General features: G+C 43.2%; 1 protein-coding gene across 2 annotated transcripts in view; it reads left to right on the forward strand.

Moving 5' to 3' along the window:
• The window catches only part of FNDC3A (fibronectin type III domain containing 3A), a 1,256,364-nt gene that overhangs the window by 483,721 nt on the left and 759,857 nt on the right, over positions 1 to 12,786 (forward strand). Inside the window, exons 5-6 of one of the 2 annotated variants that reach the window (XM_078657340.1) lie at positions 392 to 465; positions 2,740 to 2,816. In XM_078657340.1, coding sequence (XP_078513466.1) covers positions 396 to 465; positions 2,740 to 2,816 — 147 coding nt within the window. In that variant the 5' untranslated portion in view covers positions 392 to 395. The remainder of the gene's footprint in view (positions 1 to 391; positions 466 to 2,739; positions 2,817 to 12,786) is intronic. The other variant, XM_078657339.1, reaches the window with a different exon arrangement.

Genomic DNA, 12,786 nt, shown 5'->3' on the forward strand with positions numbered 1-12,786 from the left:
GAGGGATGTGTTCATTCGATGGTTACGTACTAATAAGGTGTTTGACTGTCATCAGTATTTCTGGTGTACCTGGTCAACTTTACATTCATAACAAGCGGAAATAATCTGACACCTAGGACCTCAACTTCTTTATTTCATCATTTGACAGAGTGCAGGGGTAGCCTTCCCTGACAAACAGCTCACCAAGGAAACCGATGACATAGTGAGTATCCACAGAATTCACAATTTTTATCTCAGGCCATCGTCAATACATGTCCTTGTAGCATATAACATACTTATCTAACAATGTCATTCTTAATGGGTCTATTATGTGCAAAGCAATGTCTACCCATGACATGGAAGGCTACCCCTCCACTCTGTAAACTGATAACGGTGTTAAACTTGCATCTAGATCCATGGAGGAGTTTTGGAGCGCAAGAGGAATGAAGCATAAAAAAACAGCTTTGTATCATCCCGAGGCCAATGGTATGATTAAATGCTTTAATAAAATGTTAAAGGAATCCGTAAACATTCATTTACTTGTGGCCTGTGTTGGATGGAAAAATTGAAAAATACATTAAGAATATATAAATTGACCCTGCATTCTACCTCCGTTTTACACATTTTGAATTGTTTAAAGGGAGAACGGCTAATTTCAACTCGTGTCCACTATGGGTGTATAAAAGGATGCTGTGTTGTGAGAAAATCAAATCCAGTACTAAAGGCTGGAAGGAAAGAGAAGATAATTAAAAGAAAGGAGAATTATGACTGCTCCAAGGATGTCAGTTTTACTGACGTACGAGTGGGTGACTGGGGCAAAATCAAAAGTCCTTGGAAGGATGTTAGGTTGTCAGCATTTGAGAGTTATAAAATTGTTTTAAAATGCTGTCAAAGCTGATGATCACTGGATCTGCAATCTGGGAATAGTTGCAAACTTTTATCGGTCTAAGCCTGGACTTGAGTTTATATAGAAAATATTAGAGAAATCTGCAACAATGTTGGCCCCTCTTCGGAAACGCAAGCATGTTGCAGGAAGAGTCAGCCTGTAGGAAGAAAACCTGCCAATTTACTTGATTATGTTCCGTTTCACGTCTTGTTACATGACTGTGCATTTAATTTACATTTATTGATGTTTGTTGTACATATGTTTCTATAATAAAAGGGAGATGTGTGATACTCTTAAAATTAAACATGTTATGTTCTGCTGATTCTCATTTTCCATTTCACATCATGTGCAGACATTTTCCCTTATCTCCTACTTGGTTCCTATTCCTCCATGTGCCAAATTCTCACTCTGCTTTGTTTCTTCCTGATTTGCTCTTCCCATAGGTCCAGCTCTTATTCCTCTTTAATGTCAGGCCTTGGTCTCCTGTTTGATTTTTGATGGTGCCTCTATTTGCCTGTCTATTTCCTATTCTTCTCTCCCATCTCTCACTTTACCATTATCTCTGTTCTGTGTGCCACCTTCATCCGCCTTGACTCATCTTTGTTTTCCCTCTCCAATAAAACTACTCTTCCCCTTCTGCAAACCCAATCTTTCTTAATCCACCACAACTATTTCTGATTCCTCCCACTTTCTCTATCCTGATTTCATTTTCATCTTCTGCGTGTACTGTTTTCAGATTTTCTTTCATCCTCTGTCTGATCTTAAATACCAATTAACCCATGTCAGATGTTAGTTTGCACACCCCACCTGGCGTTGGATCCTCACGCCTCCCTCTTTATCTGTCCAATCAGTCATCCCTCCCACATGGCTGGGCATTGGTTTTTTTCTTCTCTTTTCCATTTCTGATTGTGTTTCGCTTCTCTCCTATATCTGGTACCCATTCATCTCTTCATGTTGTGCAGTCTGGTTTCACCTTTGTTTGAATGTAACATCCCCACCTTCATTTTCAATCTTCATTTCTTCTTTAACCACTTGCCAAATCTTCAGTGGCCCTCATCATATGAATCTGTTATTCCTCCCGCACCCGCACTTCCTGCGCATATAACACGATTCTCGATAAAAGACTATGGGGTCACTTGTATTTAAATTGTTTGCCAATAATTCTTGTCAGTTATTTCACTGAAAAATCCACAGAACCTCTTGGGAAGAATGGATGTTTGAGTTTAGGCATGGAATCTCATTCTGATCAAGTCCTGCATGAAACACCTGACGACTTATCACTTAGACATCACTTTCAACGGCATTCAAGCCATTTTTCATATAATCTTGGGAACAGTCTTCCTCTACGCTGAAGTAGTCCTTTGAACAAATTGTTACTCTTTATATGCAAGAATATTTGTTATATAAGTGTGCAGTATAATGTTTGGCAACAGCTTCTACGTTTAGCTCATTTTAATGATCGATAATGATGCACAGTAAAGCATGCATGTGTTAATTGCAGGATTGATATATTCTGTTTGTGTGTGTCTGTAATAGATTTTGTTCTAAAAAGTGCACGAGCCTTCTGTTTTCTTACTACAGTGGTTACAGTAAGATCCCCTATTTGACAGGAACTTGTTAAAGGCAAGTACAGCCTGCTCTTTTTTTGAATAATACGAAGCTTATGGTATGCAAGTTAGATCTCATATGTCTAAATATTCACATAAAAATGTATTTAGTGATAGTGTGAAATATTTCAAGTTTTAGTGTTACTAAAAGTATCTTACATAATGAATACCCATCTACATTTGGGATTGCTGTCTCGTTTGCTATAGTGAACGAACATTTGGGAATTAAAGATTTTTGGTAAAACCAAATATTTTCTGTCAATTTAGGTCCTGCTCAGGTTCCAATGATGTCTCCAAATGGTTCAGTGCCTCCTATATATGTGCCTCCAGGATATGCCCCACAGGTATTTTATACTTCTATTTCAAGTGTTTCAAATAAATGCAACTTCATTATATGGTAAGTTTAATTCTGATTGCAAATGGCAAAGTAAATACTTCGCTGTGTTGTTTAAAAATATTATTTTCATTTCAAATAGCAAAGCAAATTAAAAGTGACTGAGCTCTCAAAATGAGCATGACTGCCTTGGAACGAATGGACTTCCACCAAACAAAAAGCAAAAACAAAATGACATACTATATAACGGCAGGTGATCAGTATCTAGCAAAACAGCATGTAAACCCATACTGAACTTGTTGAGCATGTTTCACAATATAAGGTTGAATATAGATAATAATCATAGGGAAGTCATGGGCAAAGATTCAATATCTGATATTTCAGACATGACAAGCTCTAAGGCGAATAGTACTATCTCTCCATTTTAGTAAGTAAACAAAGCAGATCCCATATATCACTCTGTGTTTCAGGAGGATGCACCATGCTATAGTATGTTTGTGTCGTATCATTCCGATATATGCAACTGTGTGTTAAATAATTGTTTTCAGGAGGAGTATTTCACAACAAGTTCTTGGCTACTTTTCGCACGTAGTGACAGTCTAGCTGTAACATTCCTATAGACATTAATTATATCCACAACATATCCGAATGATGCAATATGTGGGAACAAATTGACTTCCATTGCAGTCATTTCTTTAGCTTTCAAAAACCTGAACATAGCGGTTCATGCCCAACCCTAAGCCAGATGTAGAAAATCAGCTGCCCTGAATCAACAGTGCCTGAAGGTTACTATAAATATGGAGACTTCTCTGATCTGACTGCAACACTATACCCAGCATTCATCAGTCAGTACAGAACTTAGATTGCCCTCCCAGTGTGTCCTAGACATAGGATTATGTGCAGCAGTATGAGGCTTATGAGCCTCTGAGCATAGAAAGGTACCTTCAGGCAGGTACCTGGTACCTTGTATCTGCCTGAATAGTAATTGTAGGAAGCAGCACTTATTTTTACGGTGAACATAGGAATGAAGGATACAGCCTTTTTAATGTATGGTGTTATTGGAAATAAAGTATATTGGCAAGCACTGAATTCTATCGTTTTTCAAAGGCTTGATGAGGGGTAAGCTTGTTCCCGATTTCTACCAGAAGTGCAATTCTCGGATTATCTTGAGTAACTTGAGATGGGCTATAATGCTTGAAGACCGCCCATGTTTACTAGGTCATGCCTGGTATGGCTTGTGGAACTGACCGTGTGTAATGTGAAGAGAGCTTCTTTTGGATTTTGCACAGGAGAGTCTATTACAAACCCAACTCAAGTAACCTGTCAGTAAATAGGTGCTTACATTTTACTGTAGATGTAATCCCAAAGGATGCTTATTGTTCTTCAGCAACTATTTAGAAGGTTCAGAAGTAGCCCGTACAGATAAATGCTCTTGATTTTAATGATGTATTCAACACTTCCCATTTCACTTTTGAACGTTTACCAGCCCAGATCAAGTCAGACTAACAGCCAAAAGTATGGTAATTAGATCAGCTGATTATAAAACTGAGATAAAAAAAAGTCTGGAAGAACTGTTTTCAAAATGGTAGAGCATTACTCAACTGCATCCACTGCTTGGCAAGGTTGAGCAAGGAGCTTTTCAATTTGTACCCAAAATCCAGGTTGCATGCCAACATAGGGTAAATATCAAAAAGGAAAAAGCGATAGAAACCTCCACCTACTTCACCTCCCACCCTCCATCAGCGTCAGTAAGCTTAAGAATTGATGCACTGTTGTTTCCTATGCTGGTTCAGTGGTCTCCATTTTTCAACCCATTACTATGTCTGTACCTAGGCGTAGTTATACCCTTTAATAGGCGTGATTGTTAGAAATGCTCACCTATCTAGGTCCTAGGGAAGAGGTGTGGCGCCGCGGCCAGGGCGACTGACGCTGGAATCTGGGGACCACGGTTCGATCCCCGGCTCCGGCGGCAGGTTAGCCCAGCACCATGTGACTCTGGGCAATAGCTCGCTTAATCTTCCCGACGGCCCCCAGCGCCTAGAGACCCTTACGGGTGATTGTGCGCTTTACAAATGTGGACTTTACTTTACTATCTATAGCAAGTTAATTCCCAAAATACCTCATAGATTTTCAGTGTTTGTTCCTTTGCTGCAGGTCCCATAGTCTACTCTGTTGTTTCATCAACTCTGGGCTCCTAGTCTTCCACCAGAGAGCAGTGATAGCTTGTTTAGCAGCACATAATTTCAAGGACATTTGTCTGTCTCTTAGTGAGTGTAATAGAAAGGTCTGTTTATTGGGGAGACTGACATAGTAATACACATTACGTATATGATAAAAACCCACTTTTGGATGTTTCAAACATTATCAATGGCTTGAAGCACAATCTCCCAAAAGGCATGGGATTTTGAGTATTACCACAGCAGTGTCAATGTACCTCTATTCTCATATCCCCACCAGTACAAAGCAAAGCTCTGTGCCCCAGAAACTTATGCAGAATAATGTTATCAGGGTTTCTAATGGAAAGCCCCGTATGCAAGTGGAACTCACAGAATGTATAGGCCAGAAGATCTTTTTTTTTCTTCCCTTTATCATCTTAGTTTCTTAAGTGATTTGCGTAGCCAGTCCATGGTTATGGTTGTTTTTGATAGGTTAGATGTGCGGGATTAATGAGTTAAAAATCCTAAACTGGAATGTCAACGGGCTCAGGTGTAAACACTGGCAGAGGTTGGCAGTGAAGTATCTGGAAGAGAGTAGTGCCCATATCTGCTTAATTCAGGAGACCCACTTAGATACTCTAGAAGGCAACACAGTATTTTCTAAGTGTCGTTGGATAGATCATTTTTAGTCTCGGAACAGTCTGCACATGGTAGGAGGGTTGCGATTCTAATTAAGAGAGGAGCAGGCTGTGCTATTAAGGCTTCTAAGTCTGACAAATCCGGAAGGTGGCTAATAGTTACCCTGGACTGTGGGGGTGCAGAATTAGTTTGTGTGGTTTTCTATGGACCTAACATTGATAATCCCTCTCATTTATCCACTCTGGAATGGAATCGAATGGAGGTTACGGCCCCTATTATAAAGGGGGAAGATTTCAATGTCCTGCTGGGCCCTGTACAGGACAGATCCAATAGTGGTCGTTATGAAAACACCCCCCGGGCCCGAAGGATGCTAAAAAACATTCTTCTAGAATTAGGTCTGTTGGACTATTGGAGACATAAGATGGGAACAAGGCAGGGTTTTACTTTTGATAGTAAAAAACATGGCCACATTTCTAGATTGGATTATTTCTTTGTTGATAGGATCATAAAAATAACATCTATACTCATATTACCAGCCCATATTTCAAACCATGCAGCCACGATTCTTTCCTTGGTTGGGTATTCTAGTCCTGTGAGATCCAGATGGACTCTAAGGAGAGCCACTTTATCTGATGCTGAGCTAGGTGGGGTATTAAAACAAGTATGTAGGCTGTTCTTTCAGGAGAACCTTGGTCCTGCCCCCCTGGATATCGTATGGGACATGTTTAGGGCCTTCCTCAGAGGGGAACTGCAAAGTCAGTCTTCTGCTCAGAAAGGGGCCAAACGTTCAACTCTAAAAGATTTAGAGAATAGAGTAGGCCTATTAGAGGGCAGCCTGCTTCAAGCCAGAATGCAACCCCCGATGTCCAGGTAACTTGAGGACGCAAGGATGAAATATAGGATCTATCTCGATCAAAAATGTAGAGCCCAGTGGGATGTAAAGTCCATGCAGAATTTTGAATATGGGGAAAAAGCTGCATTATTACTGGCCTGGAACTCTATTGAAAAGTTGGTAGTGAACGATAGGGGTGACACTTCAGGGAAGCAGGAAAATATGCAGGCCTGTCATTGTCCCTCTTTTCCAGCCTACATGGGGAAGAAATCTCTCCTGATCCGGAGTATATGAAGTTGTAGCTTCCTAATTTAACAGATGCAAACTGCAAGGCCCTTGATGACCCAATCACTAAGAAGGAGATTCGCTTGAGCATAAGTAAGGGAAGGAAGGGTAAAGCCACAGGCACCGATGCCCTTCCAAATGAAGTGTGTAGCCTTTTGATTGACCAACTGATACTATTCCTGGAAGCCGTGTTTAATTCCATCTATAGTCAGGGCGGTGAGGTCCCTAAATCCTAGAAAGAGGCCTCCATATTCCTTATTTTAAAACCTTCTAAGGACCCTACTAGGGTGGACTCTTATCAGCCAATCTCTCTGCTCAATGCGGATTATAAGATCTTGATGAGCATTTTAGCAGGGAGAATGTGGCTAAGCTCGCCCCCCCCAGCTCATCCACCCTGATCAGAAGGGCTTTATCCCCAAGAGATATATACAGGAACAGACCCGCCTCAACCCTGTACTCGCGCCCTGGGCAGCATACCCATGGATTCTAGGACGAGATTACAATGCAATGCTCGACATAGACATGTATAGATCACATCCCCCCTCCAAGGCGCTGGCGTAAATAGGCAGGCTGATGCACTACGCAAATGGGTGGAGGGCTTGTCCCTGGGGAATGCCTGGCGGTTGAAGTACCCAAGCAGCAGGGAATACTCCTTCTCACACCCACACCAGCTGCACACTTCCAACCACTACCCAGGTGACGCATGCCACGTATCTGGGAAAAACCTTCTCAGACCATAACCCGTTAGAGGTCACTCTCACTTGGGGCAGAATCCCCACTCCAGTTCCCACCTGGAAGCTATGGCCCCAGATGCTCGAAGACCCTGTCTTTTGCAGCGCACTCTCTGCGGGAATCACAAATGACTTCGCTGAGAATGCTGGAACCGCCTCTTCGCCACAGGTGGGATGGGATGCATTCAAGACGGTGATCAGAGGAATAGCAATTGGCACCACAGCGGGGGTTAGAAAAGAAATACCCAACAACGTAACAGAGGTTTAAAACTCATTGAATAAACTAGAACAGGAATTGGCAGTAGACTCTACCAAGGTCGCGGCATTAAAGGAAGCCCGCATCGAACATGCAGAGCTGTTAGAAACGCTCAGACAGGTTGATTACACTGCCTACATGGACACAAAGCACGCCGAAGCCGACAAAGCCAGCCAACTCCTGGCGCGTATAATAAGAGACGACCCCCGCAGACCCTAATACATAAGGTAACAATGCTGAATGGGACCATTGTAGACACAGTAAGACATTAACTCTGCCTTCTGCGAGTATTACCAAACCCTATACCAACAACCTCCACCGATGACAGAAGACTCTCTCCAAGCTTTTCTAACTGACATCCCATTCTCCAAACTTACACAAGGAGCGCAAAAAGACCAGTCCGGCCCTATCACAAAGGTGGAAATTAAAGAAGCCATCCACGGCCTCCCGCGAAACAAGGCCCCAGACCTAGATGGCCTTCCTGTCAAGTTCTTTGCCACTTACGCAGACACCCTAGTCCCACACCTAGAGCGACTATATAATGCCGCAATAGACTCAGGAATGCTACCCTAGACCACGATGCAGGCATTAGTGGTGTCCCTCCCTAAGCCGGGCCGCTCATCATTAGACATCTCGGGTTATAGATCATTATCTCTACTCACAACCGAATATAAAATACTGAGCAAGGTTCTTGTGCGTCGCCTACTCCCGTATTTACACAACCTCATCCACCCAGACTAATGCGGGTTTGTGCCGGCGCGGTACACCTCGCTTAAAATTAGGAGGCTGCACCACGTTATGGAAACAACTCCCTCAGACAATCACACTGCTGGTTGCATTACATTAGACCTGAGACAGGCGTTCGATACTCTTAGATGGGATTACATGGTCCAGATACTTGAAATGTTTGTCATGCCCCAGACTATCTGAAATTAGTTCCAGCTGCTGTACTCAGCCCCCTCTGCAAGGGCCCGCACTGGCAGACACATCTCACGGGAATACCCCGTTGGCACGGGCACTCGACAGGGATGCCCGCTGTACCCCTTATTATTTGTACTAGTTCTAGAACCGCTGGCTCTCAAGATACGCTTAGCAGCGGAACAGAAGGGGATCCAACTGGGCACTACAACACATGTGTTATCTGCATATGCAGACAACATAATATTATATATAGATGACCTGACTACTGCCTGCACACCGATGCCGGAGATCTTTACTCATTTCGCACTACTTTCAGGCCTTACCATAAATGAGACCAAGTCGCAGGCCTCCTGCTTCCACCCGGAGGGAAGCCTGGATGCGATACAGTTCGGGCCATTCAAATTGGCGGTTGACCCTTATACCTTTAAATACCTGGGCATACAAATTTACAGAACCGCACCAGACCTTATAGAGGGGAACCTGAACAAAGCTATCCAAGCGCTTTGATCTCAGGTCACGTTCTGGACGTCCCTACCACTCTCGGTGATGGGTAAAGTGGCGATTTTGAAAATGGTGGTTCTGCCCTGTGTACTATATTTTTGGGCAAATTTACCAGTAGTGATTCCAACACATACACTTACTTCCCTGAACAAGATACTGACTGACCTGATCTGGGAAAACGGCCGCTGCAGAGTGAGCCTGGCTAAACTGCCCCTGGACACGGATAAGGGCAGTCTGGGAGTCCCGGACCGTCGCGCCAACTGCATTGGCTATCATTCTGGTTAGCAGGGCATAATTTACACGAAATTGGCTACACAACCCTCGAGTTCGACTGAGGGGAACTGCATACACTCCTGCTCCTGCGGGCCAGTATGTCCCTAACCGCCTGACACTTACGTACTGCACTCACATACTGGAAAAATCCCTACACTACACACCAGTTGCCCCCCATACTCTGACAACAAGGCACTAGTAGGAATCCCCACCCCTACCAGCCTGCTTACTAAACAGAGGATACTGGCCTGGGTTGAGGGCGGGGTAGCCACGGTAGGTGCATTGTTATATGACGGCACCCTTATGGACCACGATAACTTCACCAGGCATAATGGGGTCACAGACAAACTATACCACACCATGCTGCGGTTTTACAATATGTGAAAAAACATGGGCTCCACGCAGGGAAGCACCCGCTCAACACAAACTGGTCCACATGACATATCTCATGTGAAGTGGCCGGCACCTCACTAAATGGCTATACAAAAGCATTAGAACACATACAGGCATTACCCTGACAGACTTGCACACTAGATGGTCTAGGGACCTGGACAAAGAACTGATAGACCAAGAATGGGCCTCGATTTTGGAATATCCCAGGAAAATCCCACGGAATGCCAAATTCAAATTTATCCAACACATTGTCATACACAGGGCATACCCCGCAGAGTATGTTTCCAAACACACAACACCATTGCCCTAGATGCAAGGCAGAAGAGGCAGACTTGCTCCACATGTTATGGCAGTGCCCGGAGCTTGCTGGGTTTTGGGCAGAGGTGGTGTCAATTACTGCTGCGGCAACAGGCGCCCATGTGCCATGTGCACGGCAGGCAATTGCTTGTTGGGCTTCATCCGGCGCATAACAGCATTGAAGGTACAGCTTCGTTTCACGGACTTAGTCCTGATCATGGCTAAACGCGCCATCACCATGCGGTGGAAATCAGCCAAACCCCCACCGCTTCATGGCTGGCACAGGGAGGTAGTGAGATGGGGTAGTGCGTAAAGCGCGTCAATTAATTCGGCGAGAGGAAGCCAGTGGGTTGTGCAAAAACCCATTTCTATGGAATGAGATGCCATCCTGGAATCCTTCAAGCTAAGTGCGTTGGTGCCAGTTTCTGTAGCGCAAGATCAATAGGCGCACTCCTCCCCTACGCTGGGATCTGCCACACCTCACGCTCCTCCACTACCCCCTCATCCCCTCACAGCTAACATAAAGCAGACACACATGGGAACTTGCGAGTTCAAAAGCAGAATCATAGTATATACACACAAAAAAAGTGGCGGCTAAATAGTAGGGATACAGCAATTAACCGTAGGAATGAGTTAGGGCCAGCTGAGTTGAGGGGGGGGGGGAGTTTTGGGAAAGCTCTACTGTAATGTTTTACGTTCTCAGGTCTCTCAGTGCAAGCATAATAATGTAAAGTAACCCACTCAAGACTATAAAAGTACAACTCAGACTGTTCACACTGGCTAGCAAGACTGTAATCGATGTGAAAAATGCCTGATACATTGTCTGAGAAACCGAAGTGAGGCATGTGTACTTGAGGGTCTGAAGAGGCCCGATGAATACCGAATATATGCTTGATTCTCCATCATGTATGATGCTAAAGTTGGAAAATTTATAAAATATGTTTTTAAAAAAAAGAATACAGGAACAGACCCAGCAGTTAATTGGTACAATAGATCTTGCCATAGAACGATCTGCCCCTAGGGCCGTGGTATCGTTAGATGCCGCTAAGGCATTTGACCGAGTATACTGGGTCTACCTCTGGTAGGTTTTGAGCTCAATGGGGTTCAACCCTAAATTTATTTATTAAAACAATTAAGGCGATCTATGCGGGAGCTTCAGATAGGATCTTCCCTAATGGTATATTGTCCCCCAGTTTTAATATCCTAAGAGGGACACGGCAAGGTTGCCCTTTATCCCCTCTTCTTTTTTATATCTATATAGAGCCTGTCGCGCAACAGCTGAGACTGGACCCTTTTGTTGTTCCAGTCAGCTCCTCGCCTTATATCTGCAAAGTTGCGCTTTACGCTGATGACTCATTCATTTATACAGCTGAGCCTGTGACCTCTATCCCGAAAGTAGAACATTTACTGGTGGAATTTGGACCTTTTTCCAGTTATTTAGTCAACACTGCCAAAAGCGAGGTTATGTGTTGGAACATCACAGATTGGGGGAGGGAAGTAAACCCCAAGTTCAGATATCTAGGTATTACAATAGTAAATGATATAGAGAAAAATTTCACATCTTAATTTTTCAATGGAGATTGAAGGTAAATTAAGTAGGTGGAAAATCCTTCTGTTTACAATCTATGGGCAGGTCAATTTGATGAAAATGGTTATCCTTCCTAAACTAACCTATCTTCTTAATGCCAAGTATTATTTGAGCTCAGAAAGGAGCTAGGATGTCTTGGAAAAAACTCAGATGTAAATTGAATAAGGGGGATTGGCTTTACCTGATTTCAATTGGTATTGTATTGCCTTTCAGTTTAAAAATATTTGAATGCTTCTGATAAAAACAGATGATTCCACTTGGGGAAACATTTGGGGGAAATTGCATGGCATTGGATAGTAGAGGGTTTTCTGTATGAATGTGGTGCTCCTAAGTTTTTTAAGACGTTTCGGCTAAAGGTGTTGAGAGCTGCCTTGGATCTTTGGTACAGGGTCAGGAGGAGGTGGGGTATTGGATATTATTCTGACTTTGTCCCAGTTTGGTATTCCCCCGGACACCAGAATGTTTAAAGGATGCCCTTAGCTTTCCACTCAGAAGGGTGGGAGTTACAACTTGGTCTGTCCTGCAGGAATGAGCTGTCCAAGTTTATCCAATTACCCTCCTGGTGTGTGGCATCAAAAAAGGAGATTGTGGGTCATTATGAATTAGAACTGTCTCTCCAAGACATCAGACTCAAGAACAAAGTGGAAAGGTGGTATCTGGGATTCTTAGAGGCAGAGAAGAGAAAGTTGTTACCCCCTTATTTGGTATGGAGAGGAACTCTCCCATACTAGGCCCTCAAATCAGTGTGGGATAGCTCATTGAACACTCTCTACTCAACTGTAAAACCTCCTAACTTGAAGCAGAACCACTTTTTTTACTATTAATCTATTGTAAAGATGGATACACAGGAAGTTGGTTAAAACGGGTTTATTAGCCCAACAGGGAGGCAAGTCGTCCACATCCAAGAACAGCAAAACCCTACTGAACTACATCATGAATTCTAAAGTGACATGGCTGCATTCTCTCTTGAGAATGCGCATTCTTAAAGACATAGATACAACACATCTCCCTTATAATAATAATGAAATAAAACAAAGACAATGAAAAGGAAAAGAACAAAGAACAAAAGGAAACTTGAAAAGAGAGAAACTATACGGTACAGTAATCT

The sequence above is a fragment of the Lissotriton helveticus genome, chromosome 8 (assembly GCF_964261635.1).
Source record: "Lissotriton helveticus chromosome 8, aLisHel1.1, whole genome shotgun sequence".
Lineage (NCBI taxonomy): Eukaryota > Metazoa > Chordata > Amphibia > Caudata > Salamandridae > Lissotriton > Lissotriton helveticus.